The 24,993-nt window shown below is 35.7% G+C and overlaps 1 protein-coding gene across 1 annotated transcript in view; it reads left to right on the top strand.

Moving 5' to 3' along the window:
- The window catches only part of LOC142323063 (cell adhesion molecule Dscam2-like), a 300,598-nt gene that overhangs the window by 244,234 nt on the left and 31,371 nt on the right, over positions 1 to 24,993 (top strand). Inside the window, exons 25-26 of the mRNA XM_075362191.1 lie at positions 8,634 to 8,851; positions 22,060 to 22,276. Coding sequence (XP_075218306.1) covers positions 8,634 to 8,851; positions 22,060 to 22,276 — 435 coding nt within the window. The remainder of the gene's footprint in view (positions 1 to 8,633; positions 8,852 to 22,059; positions 22,277 to 24,993) is intronic.

Raw genomic sequence — 24,993 nt, 5'->3', positions numbered from 1 at the left:
AGCCCAATGTGACCGTGGCGAAGGGGAACCGATGGCTGGTGGACCGGACTCATAGAGCAGCGATAGGCTTCTCGAAGGGGGGAGTCTCGCTGGTCGCCAGGAGTGCCGGAGAAGGCTTTGTGTGGGCTGACCTCGGTGGCTCGATGGTTTCTAGTTCCTATCACTTCTAAAATAAAAGGTGTGAGTGAATTCATTGAGTTTCTTGAGGGCATTGGAGCAGTGATTCATAACCACTGAAACAGAAGTCTGTTGATAGCCCGTGATTTCAATGCGAAGTCCTCAGATTTTGGAGGTAAAGTCACGACGGTCAGAGGGCTTCAACTGGCGGATAAAGTGAGTGAGTGGGGGATGGCCTGTATTAATACAGAAGAATACAACTTTTTTAGAAGAGGGTTCACTTCAGATCCTTGTTGGACCTGACATGTTTCGGAGAGGACCAGATCAGAGACTATTACAATCTCTGAAATGTAAACAGCTTAGAAATTAAGAAAGCCTAAAAATATCCCCAGTACTAAATAAAGCTACCCGTAACTTTAAATACTATCTCAATGTAAAAAAAAGTAACGGTTCAAATTTGTGAAATGTAAACAGCTTAGAAATTAAGAAAACAGATGCATAAAATATATAATAATAAATGTATTTATATATCGTCTTCTCATCTCAACACTGGAGGGTGTTGGATGATGAGAGCATGTCAGGCCATATGCTAATAAGGGGTTTCACCGTTCCCTGCACCGCGGCCTAGGCCCACAGTGCAAATTGGCAACTTCCAGGGCAGGCTGCGAGAGGTTTTCACGAAACATGGGACGAAGGCTGGTGAGAATAACATCACCTGAGCAATTTATAGACACAGTGATCGACGAAAGACCTCAAAAGTCACATACGAACGTAAAGCGAGTAAACATGCATACTGGTGGTGTACAGATTTCGAAAGCTTACAAAAAGAAGCCTAGCTTGCTATAGCCTATAACCTATAGCTAGCTAAGAGAAGAGCATATCAAAGGTCTAATAGCAGAGGCGATTACATGCGCATGGCGGAAGCGTACTAGGAATATACTGAGGCTAGGATTGCCCGTAGGGCTGCCATTAAACAGGCCAAAAGGAGGTGCTGGCTAGAGCTATGCGCGGAAGTGGGCGAAAACCCATGGGGTCGCGGATATAGGCTGGTGACGGGGGGGGGGGCTATGTAAATCCTTACCCGTCCTCACGGACAGCCAAGTGCAGGATTGCGTGAGGGCGCTATTTCCGGCCCGCGAGAAAACTCCTATAGAAATATTTAGAGTATTAAACGGAATTTTATGCGAGGGCTCCATTCCAGAAACGTGGAAGAGGGTTAATATTTACCCAAAGCCCCACTCAACAGGAGAGCGTATGAAATATAGACCAATTTGTTTGATCAACAATGTATGTATGGGTCATGGAAGAGATCAACGCCGGAGGGAGATTGAGCGATAACCAATTTGGTTTTAGAACTGGTAGGTGTACGGTGGACGCCGTCAGAGAGGTGATGAATCGAGTGGAAAACGCCGCGGCGGGGACCTGGAGGTCCAGGAAAATTCCGGTGGAGGTTCTGCTGGACGTCCGCAACGTGATCAGCTCCCTCAGCTTAGAGGTTATCTTCCGGGCACTGGGGGAGTGGAAAATCAGCCCATAACAAAGGTGGGTGCCGCGGAGCTACCTTAGTGAGAGAAATCTCATGTACAACATGGAATAAGGTGAATTATGGTTCTGTGCTACGAGCGGGGTGCCCCAGGGCTCTGTCTTGGATCCCCTGCTCTGGAATATGGTATTTAATGAGACATTAATCCTCCGACACCCAGACAGAGGAGGTCACCCCTCCGGCATATGCTGACGACCTGGCTCTGGTGGTGGGGAGCAAAATTGAAAAAGTTGTGGCTGCAGGGGCCAATAACGCAATCGCCTTGGCTTGCTTGACATTTCTCCCGCCACCACCCCATTCGGTCGCCCTAAAGTATAAGACCGAATGTCTGTGCCACAAACAGCTTCTGAGCCTCAAAACGGTTTAGCGACCAGTGTTCTAAATACCTCCTACAGCTTACCTAAGAGCGTGAGCGGACTAAACGCGGTGCCATATACCTGGATTACGAGTCCCAACCGCTCACTTATCATATATTTACTAAAATTGGTAGGCCACCCCGTCACCTACTAAAAATATATATATGACATCCGTAAATTAAAATTTTCTTCGTCTAGACAGAAATTCGCTGCCACGCCTAGGTCGCTGAATACCAGCACGTACCTGTCCACCATATTAAAGCGTTTGGAGCCTTGATTGGCTGGTGGTCAGCTATATATCTGTAGGTTAGCTTTCCACAGCAATGCGGTAGGAGTCTTTCCCTTAAGTAAACTACTGATGTCGGTTGAACAAAGCAACCATATCAAGGAACTCTCACACGGTCCGACAATGCGGCTCTCGCCACATTGACTCGCCGCTTGTGAGTGCCACAATTTTCCCACTGACCTCTAAGTTCCAGGGTGACCCGGTCTCTGCCCCCCCCTCCCGCCTAGAGCAGGACAGTCAAACATCAGATGTTCACTTGACTGGACCTCCCCGCAGACGCACAGCTCATCAGCTGCCAGGCGGAACCGAAACAGGTATTGGTTCAAATTAACATGGTTGGTGAGAACCTGTACACCCTTTGCCCTTAAAAACGAACTAGAGGCATACCATTCCCCCAGATCTCGTATAAACTTGTAAAGGGATCTTTCCTTTGTCGTGGTGTCCTATTTCAGCTGCCATGCTTGCATCGCGAGGCTCTGCAGCCTCTTCCGCAGGCGGGAGATGGGCAACTCGCGATCGCCTCAGTCAGTGAGTGGTTAGGAAGGCAGGGAATTCAGCTCTCACACAAGAAATCAAAATATATTATTATGGCGGGGCGAAGGCACATCGCACCCCGGCACATAAAAATATAGGAGGAAGCTATCCAGCGGCAAGACACAGTCAAGTATCTGGGAATAACGTTGGACCATAGGAGAAGGTTCACCCCATATACAAGAAGTGTAAGCGAAACGGCTGGGAGGGCTGTCAGGAATCTTATAAAATTAATATCTAATATAGGAGGCTATATTATTATGCGTATCGAAGAGGAGAATGTAGGCACACGTCACTAATTCAATACTCTTGTCTGGACAGGAGTGTTGAACGTGGGACGCAACAACAGAGTCGTTGAAGGAGTTCAAAGAAGAATAGCGTTGCGGGTGGCGTAGGCTTACTCCTCCGTGTCGGCTGTCGCAATTATGGTGTGGTGGGGATGCCGCCATTACATCTACTGGCGAGGGCTCGAGTAAGAGTATACGAAGAAGAGAATAAGCAAGACGTGCAAAAAGACGAAAAGACGTGCAAGACGAAAAAAAAAAAAAAAAGACGTGCAAGAGACCATGATGGCGGACTGACAGGACCGTTTGAATGCGTTCGTCAAAGGTAGGTGGATGCACCGACTGATTGAGCAGATAGGACCGTGTGCCGGGAGGGGATTTGGTGAGCTGAATTTCTGGATCATCCAGATTCTGACCGGCCATCGGGGTTTCCGGGTATACCTTCACGGAAGCAGTAGAGTCACGGACCCCTTTTGCGTATATTGTGGTGAACTGGACACACCGGAGCACGTGATGCTTCAGTGTGTAAGACGGGAGATCTGTGACGGGAGTGTATGTCGATTGTAGGCCCCATAAGTGCAGACACCATTTTTAGCACTATACTTGAGATTGAACAACTTCGGCGCTGTTTCACGATATGTAACGCAGTTATTGAAGACCAAGGACAGAGATGGGGTGCTATAGTGATTGGACATTGTGGTTTAATTTAATTGTGATTGTGTACAACTGTTTAAATATGAGTGTTCAATAATCGTGTGAGTGCGGAACTCGACCGGACGAGCCATTTTTTAATTATTAAGAGTTTAGTGATAAGTGTGTAAGACCACGTGGTGGCAACTATACCGTGAGTACTTATAAGCTAATATTAGGTTATTTAGTGCTAATATACAGTGTAATTATTTTCTAAAAGTGGGCTAGTGTATAGATAGTGGCATTGATTTCGGTGATAAAAACAGTGAAAAACTTTAGTTTTAGATTAATATTAGCTTTTTAATAATATCAGTTTAACACGTGATCGTGGACCGGAACTCGCCATTGTTGCAAGTGTACCAACTCGGGTATGGTGAATATTTTTTAATAAGAGACTAAACGATCTCTTTGAAGAGCATTATCTTGAGACCTCTATCTTGAGATCCATTTGAATCTTCGTACTGCAAAGCGCGAAATTCAAAGTCAAGCGTTAGGACTTAAAAATGTCTAAGTCCTAACAGCTATTATATACATATATATACACCAGGGGCCAAAATCGTTGGGGCACTACCCTGACCACTTGTGGGGACACAAATGGGGCCACTTTTAGGGTCACTTGTGGAAACTTTTGTGGGGTCATCCCCAACTTTTGTTGGGACACATTTTTTTGTGAGGACGCCCATACTGAACGCTGGTTATGGCATCTGCGAGCAAGAAAGACCCACCTATAATGGAAAAAACGGGCAGGAAGCGAATGAGGAAGACTACCATCATCCTTGCACCTCTTAATTCACGTCCTCTGACACCAGCGATGGAGGTCACCCCACTGGATCATGGACAACGAAGATATGGACAAAGCAAGGAAGAGGAGGCGCCCTTCTAGCAGCACTGATGAGGACAGTTGGATATAGAAACCGTGCTGGAGGACGTTGAATTACAGGATTTTATGAACTCTATTAAGGGAGGACGACCGGACCTCAAAACAAAAATGGCGAGAGTCCGGACCTGGATTGAAAGCATTGCCCCCAGGCTTGGGGAAATTAGACGAAGGGGCCCTTTGGTGGATAGGAGTGCATAGACTCTGGGACCGGAACAGGCTGCGATCAAAGAAGTCCTTCAGTCTGGAACGGTTGCAGACCTGAAGACGGTGGTTGAGAGAAGATAGTCTCCTTCGCTGTACGAAAAGACGAAAGAGAAAGTGGGACCTCTGAATACAGTGAGGACATCCTAATACTGGATGTCCATGAGGATCCCACTAGTCGATACTCAGAATACGTGAAGATGACTCCGCCTTCTGCGATTAAGGGACTGTCGGGGAACGCACGCATTTCCGAGCAGTGACCCAAGGGATTGGAGAGGTTTCTCTTCTTGGAAACACAGAGGAATTAGATGCTATGGGAGACAGCGACGTTCTGCTGGTGGATGGTGAGGGCATAGGCCCAGTAGACCATGTGACGATTGGACTAGAGAGGGTTCTCCGTCACCCCGATGGCCCTTTCGTTTTGGTAGTTCCCAGGAGAAGGCTTGGAGGACTGACCAGGAAAACAGCTGAATTTTGGGACAGGCGGCACTCACAAGATGTTCCGCTCTCCTTTTTCGGAGCACCAACCAAAGCCTCACCGAAAACAAAGACGATTGCGTTGAGCCAACCGGGCGTCACTTATGCCAGCCTGCTGAAACAGGTAAAGGCCTCGGTTGGTGAGATACATCGGAGGATATTCTCTCCGTACGGCAGAGACTTAATGAGAATATTGAAGTAAAGATGAGAGAAGGTACGGAGGCAGTGGCCAACTTGAGGAAAAAGGTGACTGCTGTGGTTCCGTCGGTTGTTGTGGCTGATAAAGCTGGTTTAGATAGAATGACCATCGCCCATGTGAGGGACCTCGACAGCGAAGCCACTAAAGAACAGGTTTTCTCTTCTGTAGCAAAGGTGTTAGGGCAAGAGGTCGTGCAGCCATTAGGAACGTTACTGGGCGACATGCCACCCTGAGGGCGGAGTCTGGAAGGGGCTATGTTGTTTAGAAACTCACAGACTTCGTCTTTCTCAACGTGCACATATCTCCTAATTGCGATTAGGATTAGTTCGATGTCATCGAGAGACTAGAGCGATGTATTGCAGGGTCAAGAAATTCGGTGATCTTAGTAGGGGACCTGAACTCGGAATACAACATCGGAAGAAGCAACATCAAACCCCGTAGGGGAAAGACTACCTTCCCACCTTCTGATGTTACCAGTTGCCACACCACCCCCACCGTTCCAAGCCCTGAAGGGTTTTACCGGGGGTCATCTTTAGACACTCTAACTGATTACATCTCACAGTCATCAGCAAGGCCTTGGTCGGGATGCCGATGTAAATGCCTCGGCAGACATTTGCATCAGTAAAATACAAATAAAATTTCACCTTCACGTGGAAGAAACAACAACTAACACAAGCTGTCGAATTTTTTAAGGTGGGTGATTTTAATGAGCAAAAAGTAGATTGGAAATCTGCTGAAGTACATCCTAACGTGCCTTACTCTGTCAGAGAAAAATGACGGTAATTTTTGATTTTGTGGGTGATCTGAACTTGTGCCAGTATAACGACTGCGAATCAAAAAGAGGAAAGACGACTCTTGATCTTGTCCTTTCAAATATAGATGTCTCGGTAGATCTTGAAGACAATGGACAGGTGCGACTGTTAATGCTCTACATGATCCTCTAGTGATTATTTTACAATTTGAAGTAGTAATTGATGGTGCAAGAAAAATGTTGGATTATAAAAGAGGAGACTATTACAATCACATCAGATTGTGAAGCCGACTAGGCAGTAGTTTATAATGTTATTTCTGTAAATGAGGATGCAGACATGTGTTCAGTATTGCTTGGTAATGCTTTAGAGATGCATACACAAAAAAAAGGTTCGAACATGTACGAACAGGTACAGAAAATCAGAAAATACCTTTCCTGGTACTCTGTAGAATTGAGAAAAAGCAATAAAAAGATAAAGAAGAAAGCATATGTAATCTTTACCTGAAATAAGCAATGTCACAAAAATTTTGGTTTTAAAATTTGTTTATTTCAGGAGTAAATAATTGTCAGTTTCATCAGAGTATTGGGGTAATCTTCATATTGGTTTTTCTTGAAAAATAACCCGTAGTTTTTAGATGATTATTAAACAATCTATGGCTAGTTAGATTATCAATCACCTTCCTTTCACTTACCCTTTTTAATCTAAGCAGAGATTCAGCTAGACCTTTAGTGGATTCTTCAATGAGAATCCTGTAAAGTTTAGCATATGTTTGTAAAAACATTGTGTTTATTGTGATAATACTTAAGTTTATTTTGTAAATTGTATTAAAGCAAAACTCCTACATAATGTAGGAGTTTGGATGTTGTTTGAAGCCATTAAACCATTTAAAGGAATACATGACTAGCTTGGATCAACATGGATCATTATACCTTGTACTCTGAAAAGTTTAAAAACCCTAAGAGGAAAGTACCCCTTTAAAATGTAAACTGTAAAAATATACAATATAAAATACGCCATACTTTGCTCTTGATCTACATGTTGCCAGAGTTATAGTTTTTAATATAACATCCCTACACATGTAAAATGTCATTTCTTATATCAGTAAAGGTAATTAAATTAATGGCATACCCGATGAACTTACCACAATGTACTCATAGGTAATTGTTTAGTTACGAGTACATTGTATGTATGAAAAAAACTGCTGAAGACCTACATAAATGAATAATTTAAAAAAAAACTGATATTAAAGTTCTTTTTAATCTTTGTTGTTCCTTATAGGAATGAGGAGCAACTTTTGAAAATTAACTTTTGATGAATTGGCTTTCTTGCTTGAATTCTTAAGTTGAAAATATTTCTTGAAAATTCTGGTTTTTTGCAACAGAAGTGCCGTGATGTTGGATAACTAATTCTAATGTGATGCTCTAAAAGTATAGTGAAATCAATTTAAAATTCTTTTAAACAAAAAAGTATCTGCAAAACCACTTTTCAACTCATTAAGTAACAATAATAGTACACACAAAACTGCAATTCTGAATTTATAATCCAATTTTAAATAAGCTCAAAATTTAGCTATATTTATTCACATAGATATAAATAATACTAGATTAACTTACATTTCAAACAATACTGAGATAATACCAATATTCTGTATCAAACTTACAAACAATTTTACTAAGCTTCAATTTTTACATCATGCTGAAGAAACATTAATGATATTGTTAAAAAAATGGGCTGCTGGATTTTGTAATATACATGTATATGACAAATGAATTGTAAAACTTTTGATAAACAAATTTTTACACTGTATGCCACATATATTTAATTTATTATTAATTAATACACTTTATTATTTATTTAGAAAGATCAAATTCAAAATGTTTTTTAGCTTCCCTAACCTGGCAGAAACAGAACACACACGATATCAATAATGGAATGAAATATTACATTTAATATGTAGTAAAGTCATAAATAAAAAAAACTTTAATAGTGTAAACATTCTAGGCTCACTAACTAAGACAACACATTTAAAACAAACACAAATCATATATATTTTATGATTATGTAATAAATGGTTTACTTAACGACCTCAGAATAGGCTACCATCAACAAAAATATAATTTAAACATGCAATACCACCAATGAAGACGGTGCAAAATGATCTTCAGAAGAATATCCCTTATGTGAAAAAAACTATAGTTTAAGTTTAGAAGTATAAAAACGAGGAGTTTAGGAAAGCCTTGGCCTTTGACTCCATCCTGATTCAAAGCCAAGAATCAAGGTTCAAAGGTAAAGTCAAAAATAAATACATTTGTTACAGTCACACCTGCAGCTCCTCTTGTCACGGTGTCTGGAACCGGTTCATCGTGGATTGAATTTCAGTGGAGCATCATAGATGATGGAGGAAGTGTGGTCAGGGGATTAACATTGAATATAAAACAGGAAGAACAGGGTGAATGGGAAGAGAGATCTATACCAAGGGGTATGACAACATATCGCCTTACAGGCTTAACGTGTGGAACACAGTATAACATACAGGTATATTATATTAGTGCAATTATACATTTATATTATTTATCAATATTAATAAATGAACCATCAAATAGACTGAGAGGCATCTTTTGATCTTCAGTCTTGATTTCTAACTATGGCTTTTAATATGCATTATTAATATGGTAATAATATTTTTTGAAAAAATCCTGAGAATGGATTTGGATAAATCCATGATCAGATACAAAAGTGATCAGAGGCAAATCTTTTTTCCCTTATTTAATTAAATATTAGTAATTTATTAGGTTATAATTAAAACTGAAAATTGAAGAACATAAACGGATCAAAAGACATCTGTCTGTTCAGTTACTCTAGTTGGTAAATCAAAAGTTTTTGAAATATAAAGATTACATTTTTTTAAATCTTTACTAGTAAGATTTTTCCAAAATTTATTTCTGATTGGCTGATTAAACTTTAAAACAAACAAAAGATTTTATTACATAAATAAGCTACCTAATTATTTACATTACTTCACATAATTTTTGCTACACAATTTTGTCCAAAAAAGATTGTTCTGTATCATTTTAAGATGTAGTGAAAATGAAAAATAGTGGGGAGAACTGGGCAGTAATTCTACCTGGCTCAGAAACTATTGTTATTGTTCCTGCCAAAGCCATAGCTTGATATAGCTTACAGATAAAGAGTTTGTTTTATTTGCTATATTCTGGAAAATTTCCTGTAAATACAATCATCACACTTAAGTTCTATTTTTTAAAAAGTAAGTGATTTAATTATAAGCTATAATATTTTATTTTATTATTAAGCTATAAATTCTTTTCTTTTGCATGTTTTTAAAAATAAATTATTACATGGGAATACACTCATACAGCAGCCAGACGCAGTCTGCGTCTGGCTGCTGTACTGAACAGACGTGTGTCGCTCTATTCGCATTCCTGTTCAGAGTGTAGTAGATAAGCAGTTCTTATCTTAAATACACAACTGTATATTTTCTTGAACAATTATGTTGTATTTTATATGCCAGTGTTAAATATTTTATTATATTGTAATCCTGTTTGATAAAAAATATTTGAAAATGAAGAAGTGCAATACCTGTGAGGGAGAATTACCGATTGATGGAACATACATTATTTGTCGTTTTTGTTTATACGGTTACCACCATAAATGCGTTGGAATTACGGAGAATACATATCAGCGAATGTCGCAGAAAAAGAAAAAAGAGTGGATGTGTTGTGAGTGTCGCAAATCAGTCAAATCTACTGACAACAAATCAGTGGATTCGACTAAAGAAATATTAGATTTCACCGGTATTAATGAATTAAAAGTTATCATTTTAGAACTCAAAGCAGAAGTCAGAGCTTCTTCCAGTAGGACCGAAAATGAACTTGGTAGGCTATCCCTGTTCTATGACGATATTAAAAATGAAATTAGTGAATTACAGAAATCTAACAAGGATCTTCTCCAAGAAGTGAAACAACTCCGAGAAAGCGTAACAGAGAAGGATAAGAAAATCGCTTCGCTAGAAGAAAAAATCATACAACTCGAACAATATGGAAGAAACAAAAATATTGAAATTCACGGGCTAAAATTACACCCCGATGGAAACCGTAAGGAAAATTTACATGACTCTCTTCAGAAAATCGCTGACAAACTAGATATTCCTTTCAGCTTGGACGGTGTGGAAGCGGTTCATAGACTACCTACTAGGAGGAAGACTGATTCACCACCGATCATAGTGCAGTTTAGCAGCAGAAAAATGCGAGATTTCTGGATCAGCAAAAAGCGCGAGAAGCTAACAAATGATATGGTTCTTGCAGATGGAAGTGACAAAAAAGTGTATATTAATGAAAATCTAGTAACATCAATAAAATACTTACTTTATAAAACGAAACAAAAAGCGGGTGAACTTCAGTATAAATTTGTTTGGGTACGAAATGGTAAAATATTTGTTAAGAAAAGTGAAGATGTGTTTGCTATTAAAATTAACACTGAGGCGGATCTGCAAAAAATCAAGTGAGTTATATAAATTTGTAACTATGATAGCGTTATCCCTAAGAGTATAATAGAATTGTTTCGTAATAATATTATTATGTTCATTACATTCAGTTCTGTAAATGTAAGTTCACGTATTAGTTATTTCTATCATTTTGTTGCATTTTATATTTATCATATTCTGTTATTGATGACTCAAGATTCTTGGTATTACTGTTCCAATATTATAAAAAAAGGAAGACCTTCGCTTAATTTAATTTTATGCCAATTCAGCAGCTACTTTTCTATGTTTATAAGCATCAGTTTATTTCTTAAAGTGAATAATAGTGTAATGAAAAATATTTTATTTTTAGAAACTGGCTTTAAATTGATAAGGATAATTGACTTGCATAACGATGTATTTCTCTTGCGAGCCTATCTCAAAAATGTTATCTCTGTTATGGTGACGACATTGATATCAAATAATATGATACTGATATCATTAAGTTACACCTACGATCTTATTCGAGCGTTTGTTCTATCGAATATATGTTCTCCCACCCCTTTAACAAAAACGGTTATGCTGTGTTTTTGCGTAGATAAGACATTAGTCATAACAACGATTAGTATTAAATTAGTCTTTACAAATAAAATTTATATGTTTCTAAATAAAATGTTTTTATTATGTTTACAAATTGTATAATCTTATAATCTGTATAGCTTATGTAATCTGTGCGTTTTAGACATATTTTCGAATCCCTATTGAAATGGAAAACATTAATGAAAATAATATTTTTAATGGCCGGTTTTTGGCTATTGATAATTACTACTCGAACCTAGACGAATTTTCGCAAGATTACTCCTGTTTATCGAAACTGAGTATACTTCATTTAAATATTAGGACTATTCGCGGTCATTGGGATGAATTCTTGATTCACCTAGGTAATAGTAACGTAGATTTGATAGTTCTCACGGAAATAAACATTACGGATAATGAAATAAGTTTAATTAATTTTTATCAGATTAATGGCTATGACTCCTATCACTGTGTCCGGAAAATTAGGTCTGGTGGTGGTATTTTAATTCTTTGTCGTAACACACTCAGTGCTGAAAGAATAATGTTGGATTTGACTGTCTCAAGTTGTGAACTATTATGCATTCAGGTTTCAGTGAAATTGGGCGTTAAGACCGATGATTTTACGATAATATGCTTTTACAGACCGCCAGATTTAAATGTTCATGAATTTTTACATGATCTTGAAAATATTCTTCATAATTGTAATAATAATAATGCGGTCTTAATCGGAGATATGAACATTGATCTTACTAAGGAAAATACTGTAGTTAGTTACTATCAAACCTTATTACATACAACAGGATTCATGTGTTGCATATCTGATATAACGAGGGAGGAAATAAGAGATGGGGTAATTGTTAGATCTTGTATAGATCACATTCTTATTAGAGGCTTTCCTGATTACGTTTTTTCTGGAGTAATTGAAACTAAAATTTCTGATCACTATGTGACAATAGCAGATCTGTTGTACAAGAGTTCATCCCAACGATCGATGGATGACAGTCTTGGTTCATTTTACTTAGATAATGCCTTAATTAGATATAAGTTAGATAGCATAAATTATGACACCTTAGGTAATAAGATGGATAATAATCCATCTGCATATGAGAAATTCGTTGATATAATTAATTCTGTGTATAACAGTTCTTTAGTTCGCAGAAATACTGATAGGATTAAAATTCAAAATAGAAAAAAACCATGGATGACGGATGACATTCTAAATAAAATAAAGTATAGAGACAAACTGTTCAAAAAATGGAAAAAAGCACCAGCTAACCTGGAAATTCGAAAAGATTACATATTATATAGAAATAAAATTAATATTGAAATACGAAAAGCGAAGGAGAAGTATTTTAATGATAAATTTAAAAATTTTCAAAAGAATGATATTAAGGGTAACTGGAAACTACTTAACTCTTTGATGGGGTTTCCCTCTAAGCGTAACTTAGACGATACTATAATTAAATATGTAAGCGGTACATCTAATAACGCGGGTAAGGTCGCTGCAGACATTATCGGTAAACACTTTGTAACTTCAGTAGATGATATTAAACATAATTGTATACATAAGTTCTTGAAATTCACGGGTGGCAATTGCATGCAGCTTGTGTCTTTTCATTTACCTTTAAGTTCTCCTAAACAAATAGAAAATATAATTTCATCTATGAATGATAAAAAATCGCCAGGTGTAGATGGCATACGAATCAAAGATTTGAAATATGTCGTTAATAAAGTCAGCCCTTTAATTTCAATTATAGTAAACAATATAATTAAATCAAGGAGGGTTCCTGATCTACTGAAGATGTCTATTGTTAGACCTATCTATAAAGCTGGTTCTTTTAAAGATTTAAATAATTATCGGCCAATTTCTATACTGTCATGTATCGAAAAAGTTTTTGAACGGTATGTCTCTATGCATATTACTAAATACCTTGATGATAACAAATTAATCAGTGAAACTCAATATGGTTTCAGAAAGGGGATTGGGACTAACGATGCTATAAATGATTTATCTGATTTTGTCAATACTAACTTAAATAAATGTAACCATGTAATCTTACTTTTTTTAGATTTTCGTAAAGCTTTTGATACGTTAGACCATCATAAACTTTTAGATGCCCTAAATAAGCTAGGGTTTAATGGCCCTTTTAATAATATGCTACAAAACTATTTAAGTAACAGAAAACTTATTGTTAAAATTAAAGATAAATATAGTGATAGATACGAAACGGATAGTGGCGTGCCTCAAGGGTCTATCTTGGGCCCAACACTTTTTAATCTGTACGTTAATGATATGTCTAGCGCGATCTCTAATTCATGTCTGTTGCAATACGCTGATGATAGTGTTTTAGCATTTGGACATAAGCGATTGGAAGAAGCAGAGTTTTTAATGCAAGAAGATTTTAATAATCTATTAAAGTGGCTTCATGACAAAGGCCTAATTATTAACGCTAAAAAAACTACTGTTTTACATGTAAGATCTCCTTATCTTCAATCCCAAAGACCAATAAAAATTATTTGTCATACATGTGACTGTATAAAAAATTACCACATAAATTGTAATTGTGAACATCTCCAGAATGCTGACAAATACAAATATTTGGGTGTACATTTTGACTCTTTTTTTAGATGGGATCACCATATAAAACATATATGTAAAAATTTAAGAGTGGTTGCTATGAAATTCCACCACATCTCACCCCTATTACCAATTCACTGTAAACGCTTACTCTATTCATCCTTGTTTGAATCTGTTATTCGATACGGCTTGACAACATGGGGATCAGCCGCAGACTATCTCATAAATAAAATAAATTTAATACAAAATAGGGTCCTCAAAGATATTGCTCTTTATGATTCTGATAACAATTATGACACTAATTTAAATAATCTTACAAGGTTTCTGTCAGTTAGAGGTCTATTTAAATTCTTAATTATTTTTAAGAACTTTTACAACAGTGAATACAGGGTAAATATAGAAAGTGGATACAATTTGAGAGCAATGAGCTTTATCACAGATAGATATAATAATACTTACGGTAAACGATTAAAGAAGTACGTTGTTCCTGCATTACTTAATTCTTTACCGAATCACCTCAATAATGTAAAAATAAAAAAAAATGATTTAAAAAAACTTCTCATTGAGTGGGCATTACTTATAACGTAATAGGTACTAACAGGATTCATGTTGGATTTATATTGGCAGTCCAGACAATTATAACATGATTATAGTTATTATTTTAATGTTGATAATTATTGTAAATCAATAAATAATGTATTGTTGAATGGTTAAAGCTTAGTTATTTATTTTCTTTAAGTAATTGTTGCAACAAGATATTAATTGTGTAATTCGTTGTTGTAATTAAGTATATATTTTGTTTCTTGAATATAATTTTAGTTACTAAATCTAATACATTACAATTATTAAAGAAATAATTTGTTCATTAGTTTTTAAATATTTAGTCTAATTTTGTAAAATTAATTTTATAATTGTACTACTATTATAAGTATTATAAAACTAATAATATCTTTAGTTGTTACATAAAATTGGTTATTACATTAACCACTTAATAATGTAATAATACTCTTTAGTATATCTGTCGACAGACTTAGGTCTGACGGATGACCATGTAAGTTTTAAATTGTAAATAAATAAATAAAAAACTCAGCGTTAATAAACAATAAAACAAAAGAAAGTACATTAAGAAATACATTTTTCTTTAAATAATTGTCATTTACAGTTTTGTTGTTAGGTTATATGTTAATTTTTATTTTATTGCTTAACATCAATCATTTATTAATTTTTCAGTTATAAGTCATTCATTATCAGTTATTATTTTTTTTTTTTTTGAGGCATCGACTACTTTGGCCATTAGCCCCATCCCACTTCAAAAAAAAGAATTAAAAAAAGGTTCAGTAATTCATTTTCATGAATCGAAAATGTTCAAAATTTTGCATTCTTCTACAACTTATATCCAACAAATTACTTCCTAGGCTTTCCTTTCGGCCTTCCTTTCTTGCACCGTTTTTCCATCCTGCAAACGGCCTCAACTTCTGACGAGAGAGTGTCTGAGGCCTCGGACATGGCATCATCCTCTCTATTTGATGCCAATGATGTTCGCCGACTTACATCAGGTGATGAAAGTTTCGTCGGTGCTGTTAGCATCGTTGCTAAGGAATCTAAACTAGCAAGCGATGCACTCTCCGCGGCTGATGAGCTGGATTCTATCTCTACTGCAGTACTGGGTCCAGCTGAAATAGATGCTCTCACCGAAGTTGATCTTTGCGCTTTTGGAAGCTCTATTGGTACAGGTTTTATATTCTCTACATCTGGTGGTTTCTGAATAAGAACTTTCACCTCCATTTCCGCAGATTCAGATTTTCTTGTCACAATTTCTTTAAGCTTGTGACTAGACGACGGAGTGATCTGTTTCTCTTTGCTAGGTAAGTCAGATTTTTTTATTCTTACTTCAGTTGGTGGCTTAATAATCGCAGGGTTGGCTGGTGTTTTAAACTACGCTGGTGCGTCTCTCATGTCAACGGCGTCAGACGGAGAGTGAGCCTTCTAATGTTTAGTTTGTTCCATCCGATGAGTCGACTCAATCTTTGAATCAATGATTCTTTCAATCATCGTCGCAAGACTTGGAGCCATCATGTTAAGCAACTGCTCCACGTTAATTTTGGATGTGGAAGGGGCAGCCGCTGCTTCTGCATAAGAAGTCGATGGTCGAGGTGTACGCTGACCAACAATTTTCTTCGCTTCAGGATAACTGACCTTTTGAAGCGTTTTAACTTCCTGAATTGCAGTTTCTAATTTATATATAGGGCATTTCCTTGAACGACAGTTGTGGTGCCCTTTACAGTTAACGCAGATTGGAAGGTCTTTACATGGGTCACCCTCATGTGTTTTCACTCCACATATACATATTTCCTGCGCTTCACATCTAGCTGCTGTATGTCCGAATTGTTGACACTTAAAACATCTCATCGGCTGCGGAATGAATGCTCGTACATCAAGCCGATGGATGCCAGCTCGCACCTTTTCAGGAAGGGTAGGCCTATTAAATGTTAAAACATGCGAGGCTGAAGGTAGAACTTCACCGTTTCTTCGCATGGTTATTCTGGGACACTGAGTCACTCCCTGACTCGACATTTCTTGTACAATTTCTTCTTCTGTACAATTTAGAAGATCGCGACAAACAACAACTCCTCTGGATGAGTTAAGTGTGCTATGCGGTTGGACAGAAACCGCAAATTCACCGATCTTCTTCAACCCCTGGACTTTCTGGCTTTGCACGTCGTTGATAGTTTCGACGTGCAATCCATTAAAAGTCTTTCGGATTTCTTTAACGGGACCACCAGCACAATTAGTAATCTCTCTAGCGATTAAGAATGGACTAACTTTTTGGAAGTTTCCATTCTCCTTTGTAATGATTAAAAATCTTGGCTTAGGTACGCTATAGCCAAATAAACTTTTCTTTAAGTCTGTACTGATTCTATCAGGATCTTTCTTTATCTTATCAGATTCCTTATTTTTTTCCTTTTCGCTTGTGGCGAATCGGAGGTTTCTAAACGAGGGTGTTTACGTGCACCCTCTGCCACGTTTGTTTGTTCAATATTCATGAACGTTTATCCCTTCTGTAGCAAGGCTAGCCGCCGGGGTACACCCCCCACTCCAGGGCACACCCCCACTGGCATATGTCCTGGCAGAGAGCGGATACGCAGTCTCTGCACTGACTCCAGGCTCCTACTCACCGAAGCTTTCAGAGCTCCCATGCACCGACATACATGGGCACCATTGCTACATGGTTGCCATCGCAGGGGGCATATGGACAACGGAAGGGTCTCCGTTACACCTGCAATAACATTGACCCTGACCGCCACATCGCCAGCTCTAAAAGTGGTATTAGTCCATTTCCAAAATCGTTTATTATTTCATATCCTGCAGGTGGCCGAAAAATCCAAACCATGTGAGGACCTGAAGGTGGAAACTGGTCAAAAAAAAAGCATATCCGAGGAATTTACTCGGAGAATAATAATAATAATTATTATTATTATTATACGAGTGTTTTACTATAAAGGAAAGACTCTTTTAGTGTTGATAAGAAACAAATAACACAATAAAATATAAAGAAAAATGCAATTTTCTAAGATAACCATTATAGGTTATCTGGTTATTTAGTTTTAGGGTTTTGTTATGTGTGAATATATGTTATCTAGTAAAAGTTATTTATTATAGTTATTTGAATTGCACAATAATTAATTATAGGGCGTTAATTAATTATAATTATAATAGTTGTAACAGATAGTGTACAGAATTAAAAATATTAATATTAAAAAAAAAAAAAAATGGCTGGTTCATTTTAAAATTGTAAGAATTATAGTCATAATTTGAGAATGTTTACTTGTTTCGCAAGTTTTACAAACACAATGATTTAAAAAAGTATGAACTATTGTATTTCAAGTGATTGATTAAATCCTCATAATGCTAAGATTTGCTTCAGACTCTTTTCATCAGAAAGCTACAAAAGTTATCCACAGTTAGAATTAATCAGGGAACCCAAATAAAAGCACATAAAGAAGATACTGTTACAATCTTTTTCTTCCCAAATTACCAGAACCAAAATAAAATGAAGTAGGAGAGAAAGTTTAAACAAGCAAGAAAAAAAATCCCTTACGGCACGCTGGAGGGCGCAGGTGGATTTCACCAGTGCTAAGTAGGGGATAAAAAAGATTTCCACCTGAAAGTTAAGAAAAACACATGTTTAGCATATGACAAGCCCCATCTTCTTACAATTCCAGCAATATTTTGGTCATCCCTTGCCGTAAAGGTTAGTCATATCAAAAATTGTTTCAGACAAAAGGTTTAGGTAATATTTAGAGAACTAACGACCACTTTAAACCAATTCGATACTGAGCCTGTTAAGGGAGGTATGATTTTGTTTGTCTTTGAAATCCCATTTTTCTACCCCCTGGGCCAATGGTTAGTGATATCAAAAAACTTTACTTAGATAAGTTTTAGGCCCTTATCCAAAGAATAGTAGGAACTTTAAACGAATTCGATATTTTACTTAATAAGAGAGTTATAGTAATATTTTGTTTTTTCAAACAATCCCCGGATTACCATTCCCATGGTCAATTTTGCCCATTAACAAATTTGACCAAGATTTTGGGTCATTATATTTTATGTATCAATTTGAAAGTGATTGGCGCAAAATTACAGCAGTTATCATGTCCACAAGAAAATAAAAAAAATATATATATATATACAAATATATATATATATATACAAATGTATATATAAACTTTTGAACTGACGGTGGGTTTGGGGGATGTGAAACGTGAAGATATGTCAAAATTTTTTTGGAAATTGAATCATGATACCCATTGCAATAGGTAGCTTTCTTATGAAATCTACCTAAAAGAATGATTGAAAAAATCCTTATGGATAGTGTAGAGAAAACGTAGAAGGTGACAAATCAAAGTATTTGAGGGAGCTTCCAAATAGTGGACTGGCTGCCAAAAATGAAAGGTTAAAGAGAAACATAGAAGCTTCACATTGTGTTTGTTTTTTTTTTAATCATAGATGGTGACAGAAAAAAGCTTAGACAGAACTCATAAAGAGATACTTTAAGACATATTTACTCAAATAAAGATGTTTTAAAAAAATAAGAAGAAAGCTAGGTGGAAAAATGAAGACATTGAGGTAGCACTAGCTTTATGTTTACTGTCTCATAGAATGTCCTTTCTTAAAAGGAAAGTAAATCTCCCTCTTACAAGCATTTCATTGCTGTGTAAGTGGATTATTAATTTTAACTGCTTGCCTGAATTTCAAGAAATATCTTGTCAATAATCATAGTCAGAGAAATTACAGTGACACTTTCACAGTTGTGAAATGTTTTCTTGTTTTCTTTAAGTGAAATGAATGTGTCACATGATTAGAGGTGGCCAATATTGAAAAACTGGAAGTTGGCTGTGTTCTACAATTTATTATTTTTGAAATTATTTCTAAATTATCTGAATCCAAATTTAATGTTGTTGCAATCATCAATGATGTGGGTGGTGGAAATATTGTGAGAATCCTTAGGTATTTCAATGATGAAAATCCATTCAAACATCTCCAGAGGTCTTTAAAAAATCTGGGTGTTTGCTGACATGCTGCATATAATTAAACTTCTACAGAACTACACATTAGATGATGGCCTGTATATTTACAAGATATCTTTGCAGAGAAACTACATGTAGAAGAGGAAGAACTGAAGTTAGATCAAAATTATAAACAGACCACATACATGTTGCCGGAGCTAACAGCAAAATGTTTGTTTAGCATACAAACTGTTTTTGCACCATACTGGTACCCTTCTGAAGGTGTGGTTTAAACAAAGTATTCAGATTAGTGATTATTATTTTTTAAATTACCAATTCTATGATTCAAAAATTTGCAATGTGCATTTGGAGTATACTTGATCAAACAATTAGAAAATGTTAACATGATTGTTTGTGCAGAAAATCAGAATAATAATATAATTAAGAAGAAATTATTCTTCCTTTCCAAAAAGGCCTCTTGATTTTGGTAATTTCACTTAAACATTTGTATTGTAATCTTACCTGTAAGAACAAAATTAAAAAAGGAATTAGATATGTTATCACCTTGAGAGTTAGTCAAAGAAATTTTGGAAAACACCTTTTCAAGAATTTGAGCTGTTGTAGCCAGTACACATACTCTCTATCCACAGAGTTTAAGAACATATTAAAGTTGATTTTTATAACATCACATTTGCCCCTACCACTGGGATCATATGTTTAATGATGATGATGAAAAAACAATGTAGTTCACTGTTTGAATAAGAAGAAGAATGAAGAATGGATGAAGAAGAGCCAGAAAAAAGGCCTACTGATTTAAGCATTCATGCAGAATAAGCTTTGAGGTATCTTGCTGGATACATAGCCCAATAAGAAACTGGCAGTGTCAAAAGAAGACAGAATTGAATAAAAGCTACCTCAAGAAGTTGATTTTTAGCAATGTAACAGTACAAACACATGAGTTTGGTGATACTGTCAAGAAAGCAGATCAACTTTTTCACTAAATTCACGGAAAAGGACTTCCATGAGAAAATATGTAAACATCTTGATAAGAGGTTTTCCCAGTGTTAAAAAGAAAATAATATTAAAACTTAAGACATTCATTAGGCTGAGGTTTCTAAATTAATAATATTTAAGATTTTCTCAGGAGAGGAAACAAAAGAAAAAATAACCAATAGATTAGGTAAATAAACTGAATTAATTGGAAAACTTTAAATTAAATAAGATAAAATATAAGTATGCTGAATTATTTTTTAAATAGTCTCGTTCATTATTTGTTTAAATTAATCATTAAATAAGTAATTAGTTGCATGTTATAAAATAAGTTGTTTTCAAGTAGTGAAAGAAGCATTGTTCCCAATGCATTTTTCTTTCCAATGCTCTGTGTGGATGAGTGTGTTTGATAATCTGTATAGAAATTAAGTCAATCTAACTTATAGACTAATTTTACCCTCTTTGATACCCCTTCATAATAATATGATTAAAAATATGTAAATAAGTAATTAAGTCTTACTGCAAAAAAAGCCATTTCAAGAGAATCTAAGATCTGACTCTTCAGGTTCAGAAATGAATAAATCATTAAGTTTAGTAAGACTGCATTACATGTACACACTGCTCACCAGCAGTCTAGTATCTTTGTGTATTTCACTGGTTTTTTATTTACTTGTGCTGAATCAAAGCATTATTAATATATACATATTAGTAATATTGCATTATTACTGTACTGAACTGAAGCAAAAGTTGATTATTTAAGTTTGTTCTTAATACTAATTTTGTTAATCTGTTTATGAAGGATATGTGAATAGCAAAACCTGATTTAATGAAACTTGCAGAATAAACTTATTTTAAACAGACTTATCATGCAATTGAAATCTTACCTATGTCGTCTCTCTTGAAACATTTACCTACTTAGAGGCTCCCCTTGAATGTAGAAACTAATTTTTTGGCATTTTCCCACTCAAGATGGATTTCAAAAAAATAAATAAATAAACAACTGGGCAAAAAATTAAATGACAACTTCCCTTTTCATGAAACTTCTATTTTAATTTATACTCTCAGGATGCACTTTAAATAAAAACTTTTAGCAGACAAAAATAAAATTTTAAACAACTTTCCTACAAAGTTTTCTCTTTCACTTTGATCAGAGAGTAAGGGATGACCTTACTTTGGTAGTATTATAGTAAGGTACCCTCCTAGGTAGACTAGGTAAGACTACTCTCCTTTGGTAGTCGTTTTTATGATTTTCTTGCTGAGGATGTATATTTTACGGGAAGGAAAGCAAATAGAATTTTAAACTTTAATAAAAAACATTTAAAAATTTTTCTTATTTAACTGAGGGAAACCCCAAAATTGATATTTTTTTTTAAATTTGGGGGTTTTCACCCATTTGAACAGTTGTTTTTGGTTTAATTATGGCAGATGTATTTTATTTTTTAAAGAGAAAAGAATTATTATTACAAATAATATTTGAAAAACCTTTCATATAAGAAATTTCAGACATTTCAACTGAGTGTAATAGATAAAATCTGGTACCTTGAGGAATACTGGGTAATTTAACTGGTTTAGGATACATAAATATTCTGCATACTGTATTACACATTTTTTTCAGGTGATGGCATATAACAGAGTAGGCACTGGAACAGCAAGTCACGTAGTAATCACTAAAACTGATGGTAGTAAGCCAGAGCATCCATCTCAAGCAGACTTTATAGAAGTAAATGTTACAACAATTGTGTTATATTTAAATTCATGGAAGGATAAAGGCTGTCCTATTCTAAGCTTTGTTATAGAATATAGGGAGGGTGTTCGTGAAGAGTGGGTGACAGGTATAAATTTTTTTATTATTATTAATTTTTTTTTGTCTTTATTGGCTGCAATGGTCATTACTCTTTTGTACGTACATAATAGCAGAATTGCTACATTTAATTGTGAGTACTTACTACATTGCACAAGGTGTAAAAAGCCTTGTGTAGTGCAAGATTTAAGAATAATGTGTATTTCTTTCTGATTCCAAATCTCCTTCACTTGATCTTCCAAATCTTTTTATTTTGCCACCTTTTCACCACACTTTCTCCTCCAGTTATTTATCAGTGGAATAGTAACATCTATAAGTCAGGAAATCCTCTTCTGTTTGTCTGTCACTACAGTGTCTGATATGTTATGTTCCGCTGATTTATCTGTGAGAATCATATGTTCATAATAAACATGGTATATAATATTTTCAAGCACAGATAGAGGAGTATACAAGAAGTACACATTCACTGGTTTTGCCAGATAGATGGCACAGGTCTGAGTCAGCCATAGAATCTTTCACTAAGGCTTCCTGTAATTGAATGTCCTGACGATCCTATTCTGTATGGCAAATCCTTATACTGAAGTTTAGTTAAAAGTAACAAGATTTTCGTAACACTCTTTCAAATGAACAGAATACCCCACTGGTAAAAGAAGAATACTTACTTCCATTGTGCAGAAGAATGGCCTTAAGACTTCTTTTCAGTGAATCAATGAACAGTCTCCATTCAGAAACCTTGAAGTCAATCTGGAATTGTTCCATTAGTCCAGGTACATCATTACAATAAACTAATGCATCTTCTTCAGAAAAATGTTGAACAAAGTTTTTATCTCTGTTCCTAAACCAATAAAAAGTAGTACTAAAAATTTCTTACCCTTCAATCTTGAGCCTAAAAGTTTAGCGTAGTCCTTAGGAAGGTTTAAGTCCCTCACCGAATCATTTAATTTGGATTGCTTTAATTTGGTTTTGGTTCATCTCTTCCAGGATCATAATCATCATTGTCATCATCCAGTTCATTAGCCCAGGCCTGTGAAACCATTTCTTCATCACATATATCATCTAATTTATCCAGTGGTGAATGGACAAGTATTTCTGTTTCGTGAGATACATGGACACATCGCTGACTGAAGGTTTAGGTAAAAGATGTCCTTTCTGTTTTTTATATTGAACCCCTGTATTATACATGAACATCATCGCTATGACTGGTTAGTTCTCACCTAACCATAGGTCGTCCAAAGTGGAAAGATGCTTTTTTTCTTTGTGGCCACTGGAGAAGTTCCTCAAACACACGCTGAACAAACCTGATGAGGAGCCTAAAATTTGTCTTGGTCTCCTAATTTCACACGAAATATGCAAAATATACTTTTTTTTATGAGTTCTGTAATGTTTGCTGTTTTTCTTTTTAAATAAAGTTTCTGCAAATATAGAAAAAAGAGTCAAGCTTATTGACACAGCCTCTTGATGCTATTGGAATTTAATTTAATAAACACTTGTAAAAGTTATCTAAAATTACTTGTAAGATATAAGTACAGATACTAAGAAAAAAAATTATAATATATATTTAAAAAATATTAAAATATAAATTAAATGAAGTTGTCACAAACTAACAGCACAAATGCATACCACGGTTGTAAAAAGGTACTGAACTAAATAGCAGATGGGGGTGGTGGGGAGGCAAATATGTGTAACAGGAAAATGATCAGACATGAAAGTGGCTATATGTACAGTTATGTTGTGGAATTAATATTTCCTGTAACTTTTTATCATAAATCCACTATATTTTTATTCAAAATATGAACTTCTTGCATTTCCATACATAAAAAAATTATGATTGTTTATTTAAACAACTGCTTTACAAAATTATCCTTTGTAATAGGCTAACATCTACAGATAGAACAAAAAACAACAAATTGTGAAAAGATCTTACATGATGGAATCTTTTAAATAGTTTTTTCATTTTCAGCATCAAAAAATTTATTGAAATTACTAAATTAATCAGTTTGAGCATCTCACTTCTAAATCCCCATAAATGCAGTTGTTCTGATATGGCATATCTTCCACATCATGTTGAGTGTCTTCTCTGGGTCAAAAAACTCCAATAAGGTGCTTTCATAGCATAAAGGCTCTCTCAGGATGGTATCTTGTAAATTGACCATCTGATAGGTAGGAGAGTGAAATCGTCGATAACCAAATTTATTTTACATGTAGCTTTCCTTTTCTAATTAATATGCGAGTCTGTAATTAATCATACACTCATATACTTTGTCAAAAGCACAAGAGATATTGGCATGTAACTCTGAGGAGCTGCAGGATTCTTTTCTTTTCTTTCTTTAGTACTCGTGCAATTGCTTCTTTCCGGTGTCTTGGGTAACATTTTCATACCATATTTCATTATACAGGTCCAGGATTTTTTTTGGCCCAGAGATTTATTTGTTTTAACATGCTATATTGAATACTATCTGGACTGGGTGCAGAATTTACAACTTTTGGCAGGCATACATAAATTCTTTAATACTGAAATCTCCACTGTATGATAACTTTGTCTCAGTTTGGAAGTTTATGTCGTTTTCATTACTTAGCTTGTCCTTTGGAAGTCATCAAAAAATTTGCGAGATATTTAGATTTAGCTAGTCCCATGAATGAAAAAATCAAACTGAATAGCTAGAAGTTTGATAACCTCTTTTGAGGAACAAATTAAGTTGTGTCTGATTTTAAGAGAAGATTAATTGAATGGAAGGAAGATGTAGAGCT

This window comes from Lycorma delicatula, chromosome 4, assembly GCF_047948215.1.
Source record: "Lycorma delicatula isolate Av1 chromosome 4, ASM4794821v1, whole genome shotgun sequence".
NCBI lineage: Eukaryota > Metazoa > Arthropoda > Insecta > Hemiptera > Fulgoridae > Lycorma > Lycorma delicatula.
Note: the sequence above shows the minus strand (reverse complement) of the source record. Positions and strands in the feature narration are given on the sequence as shown.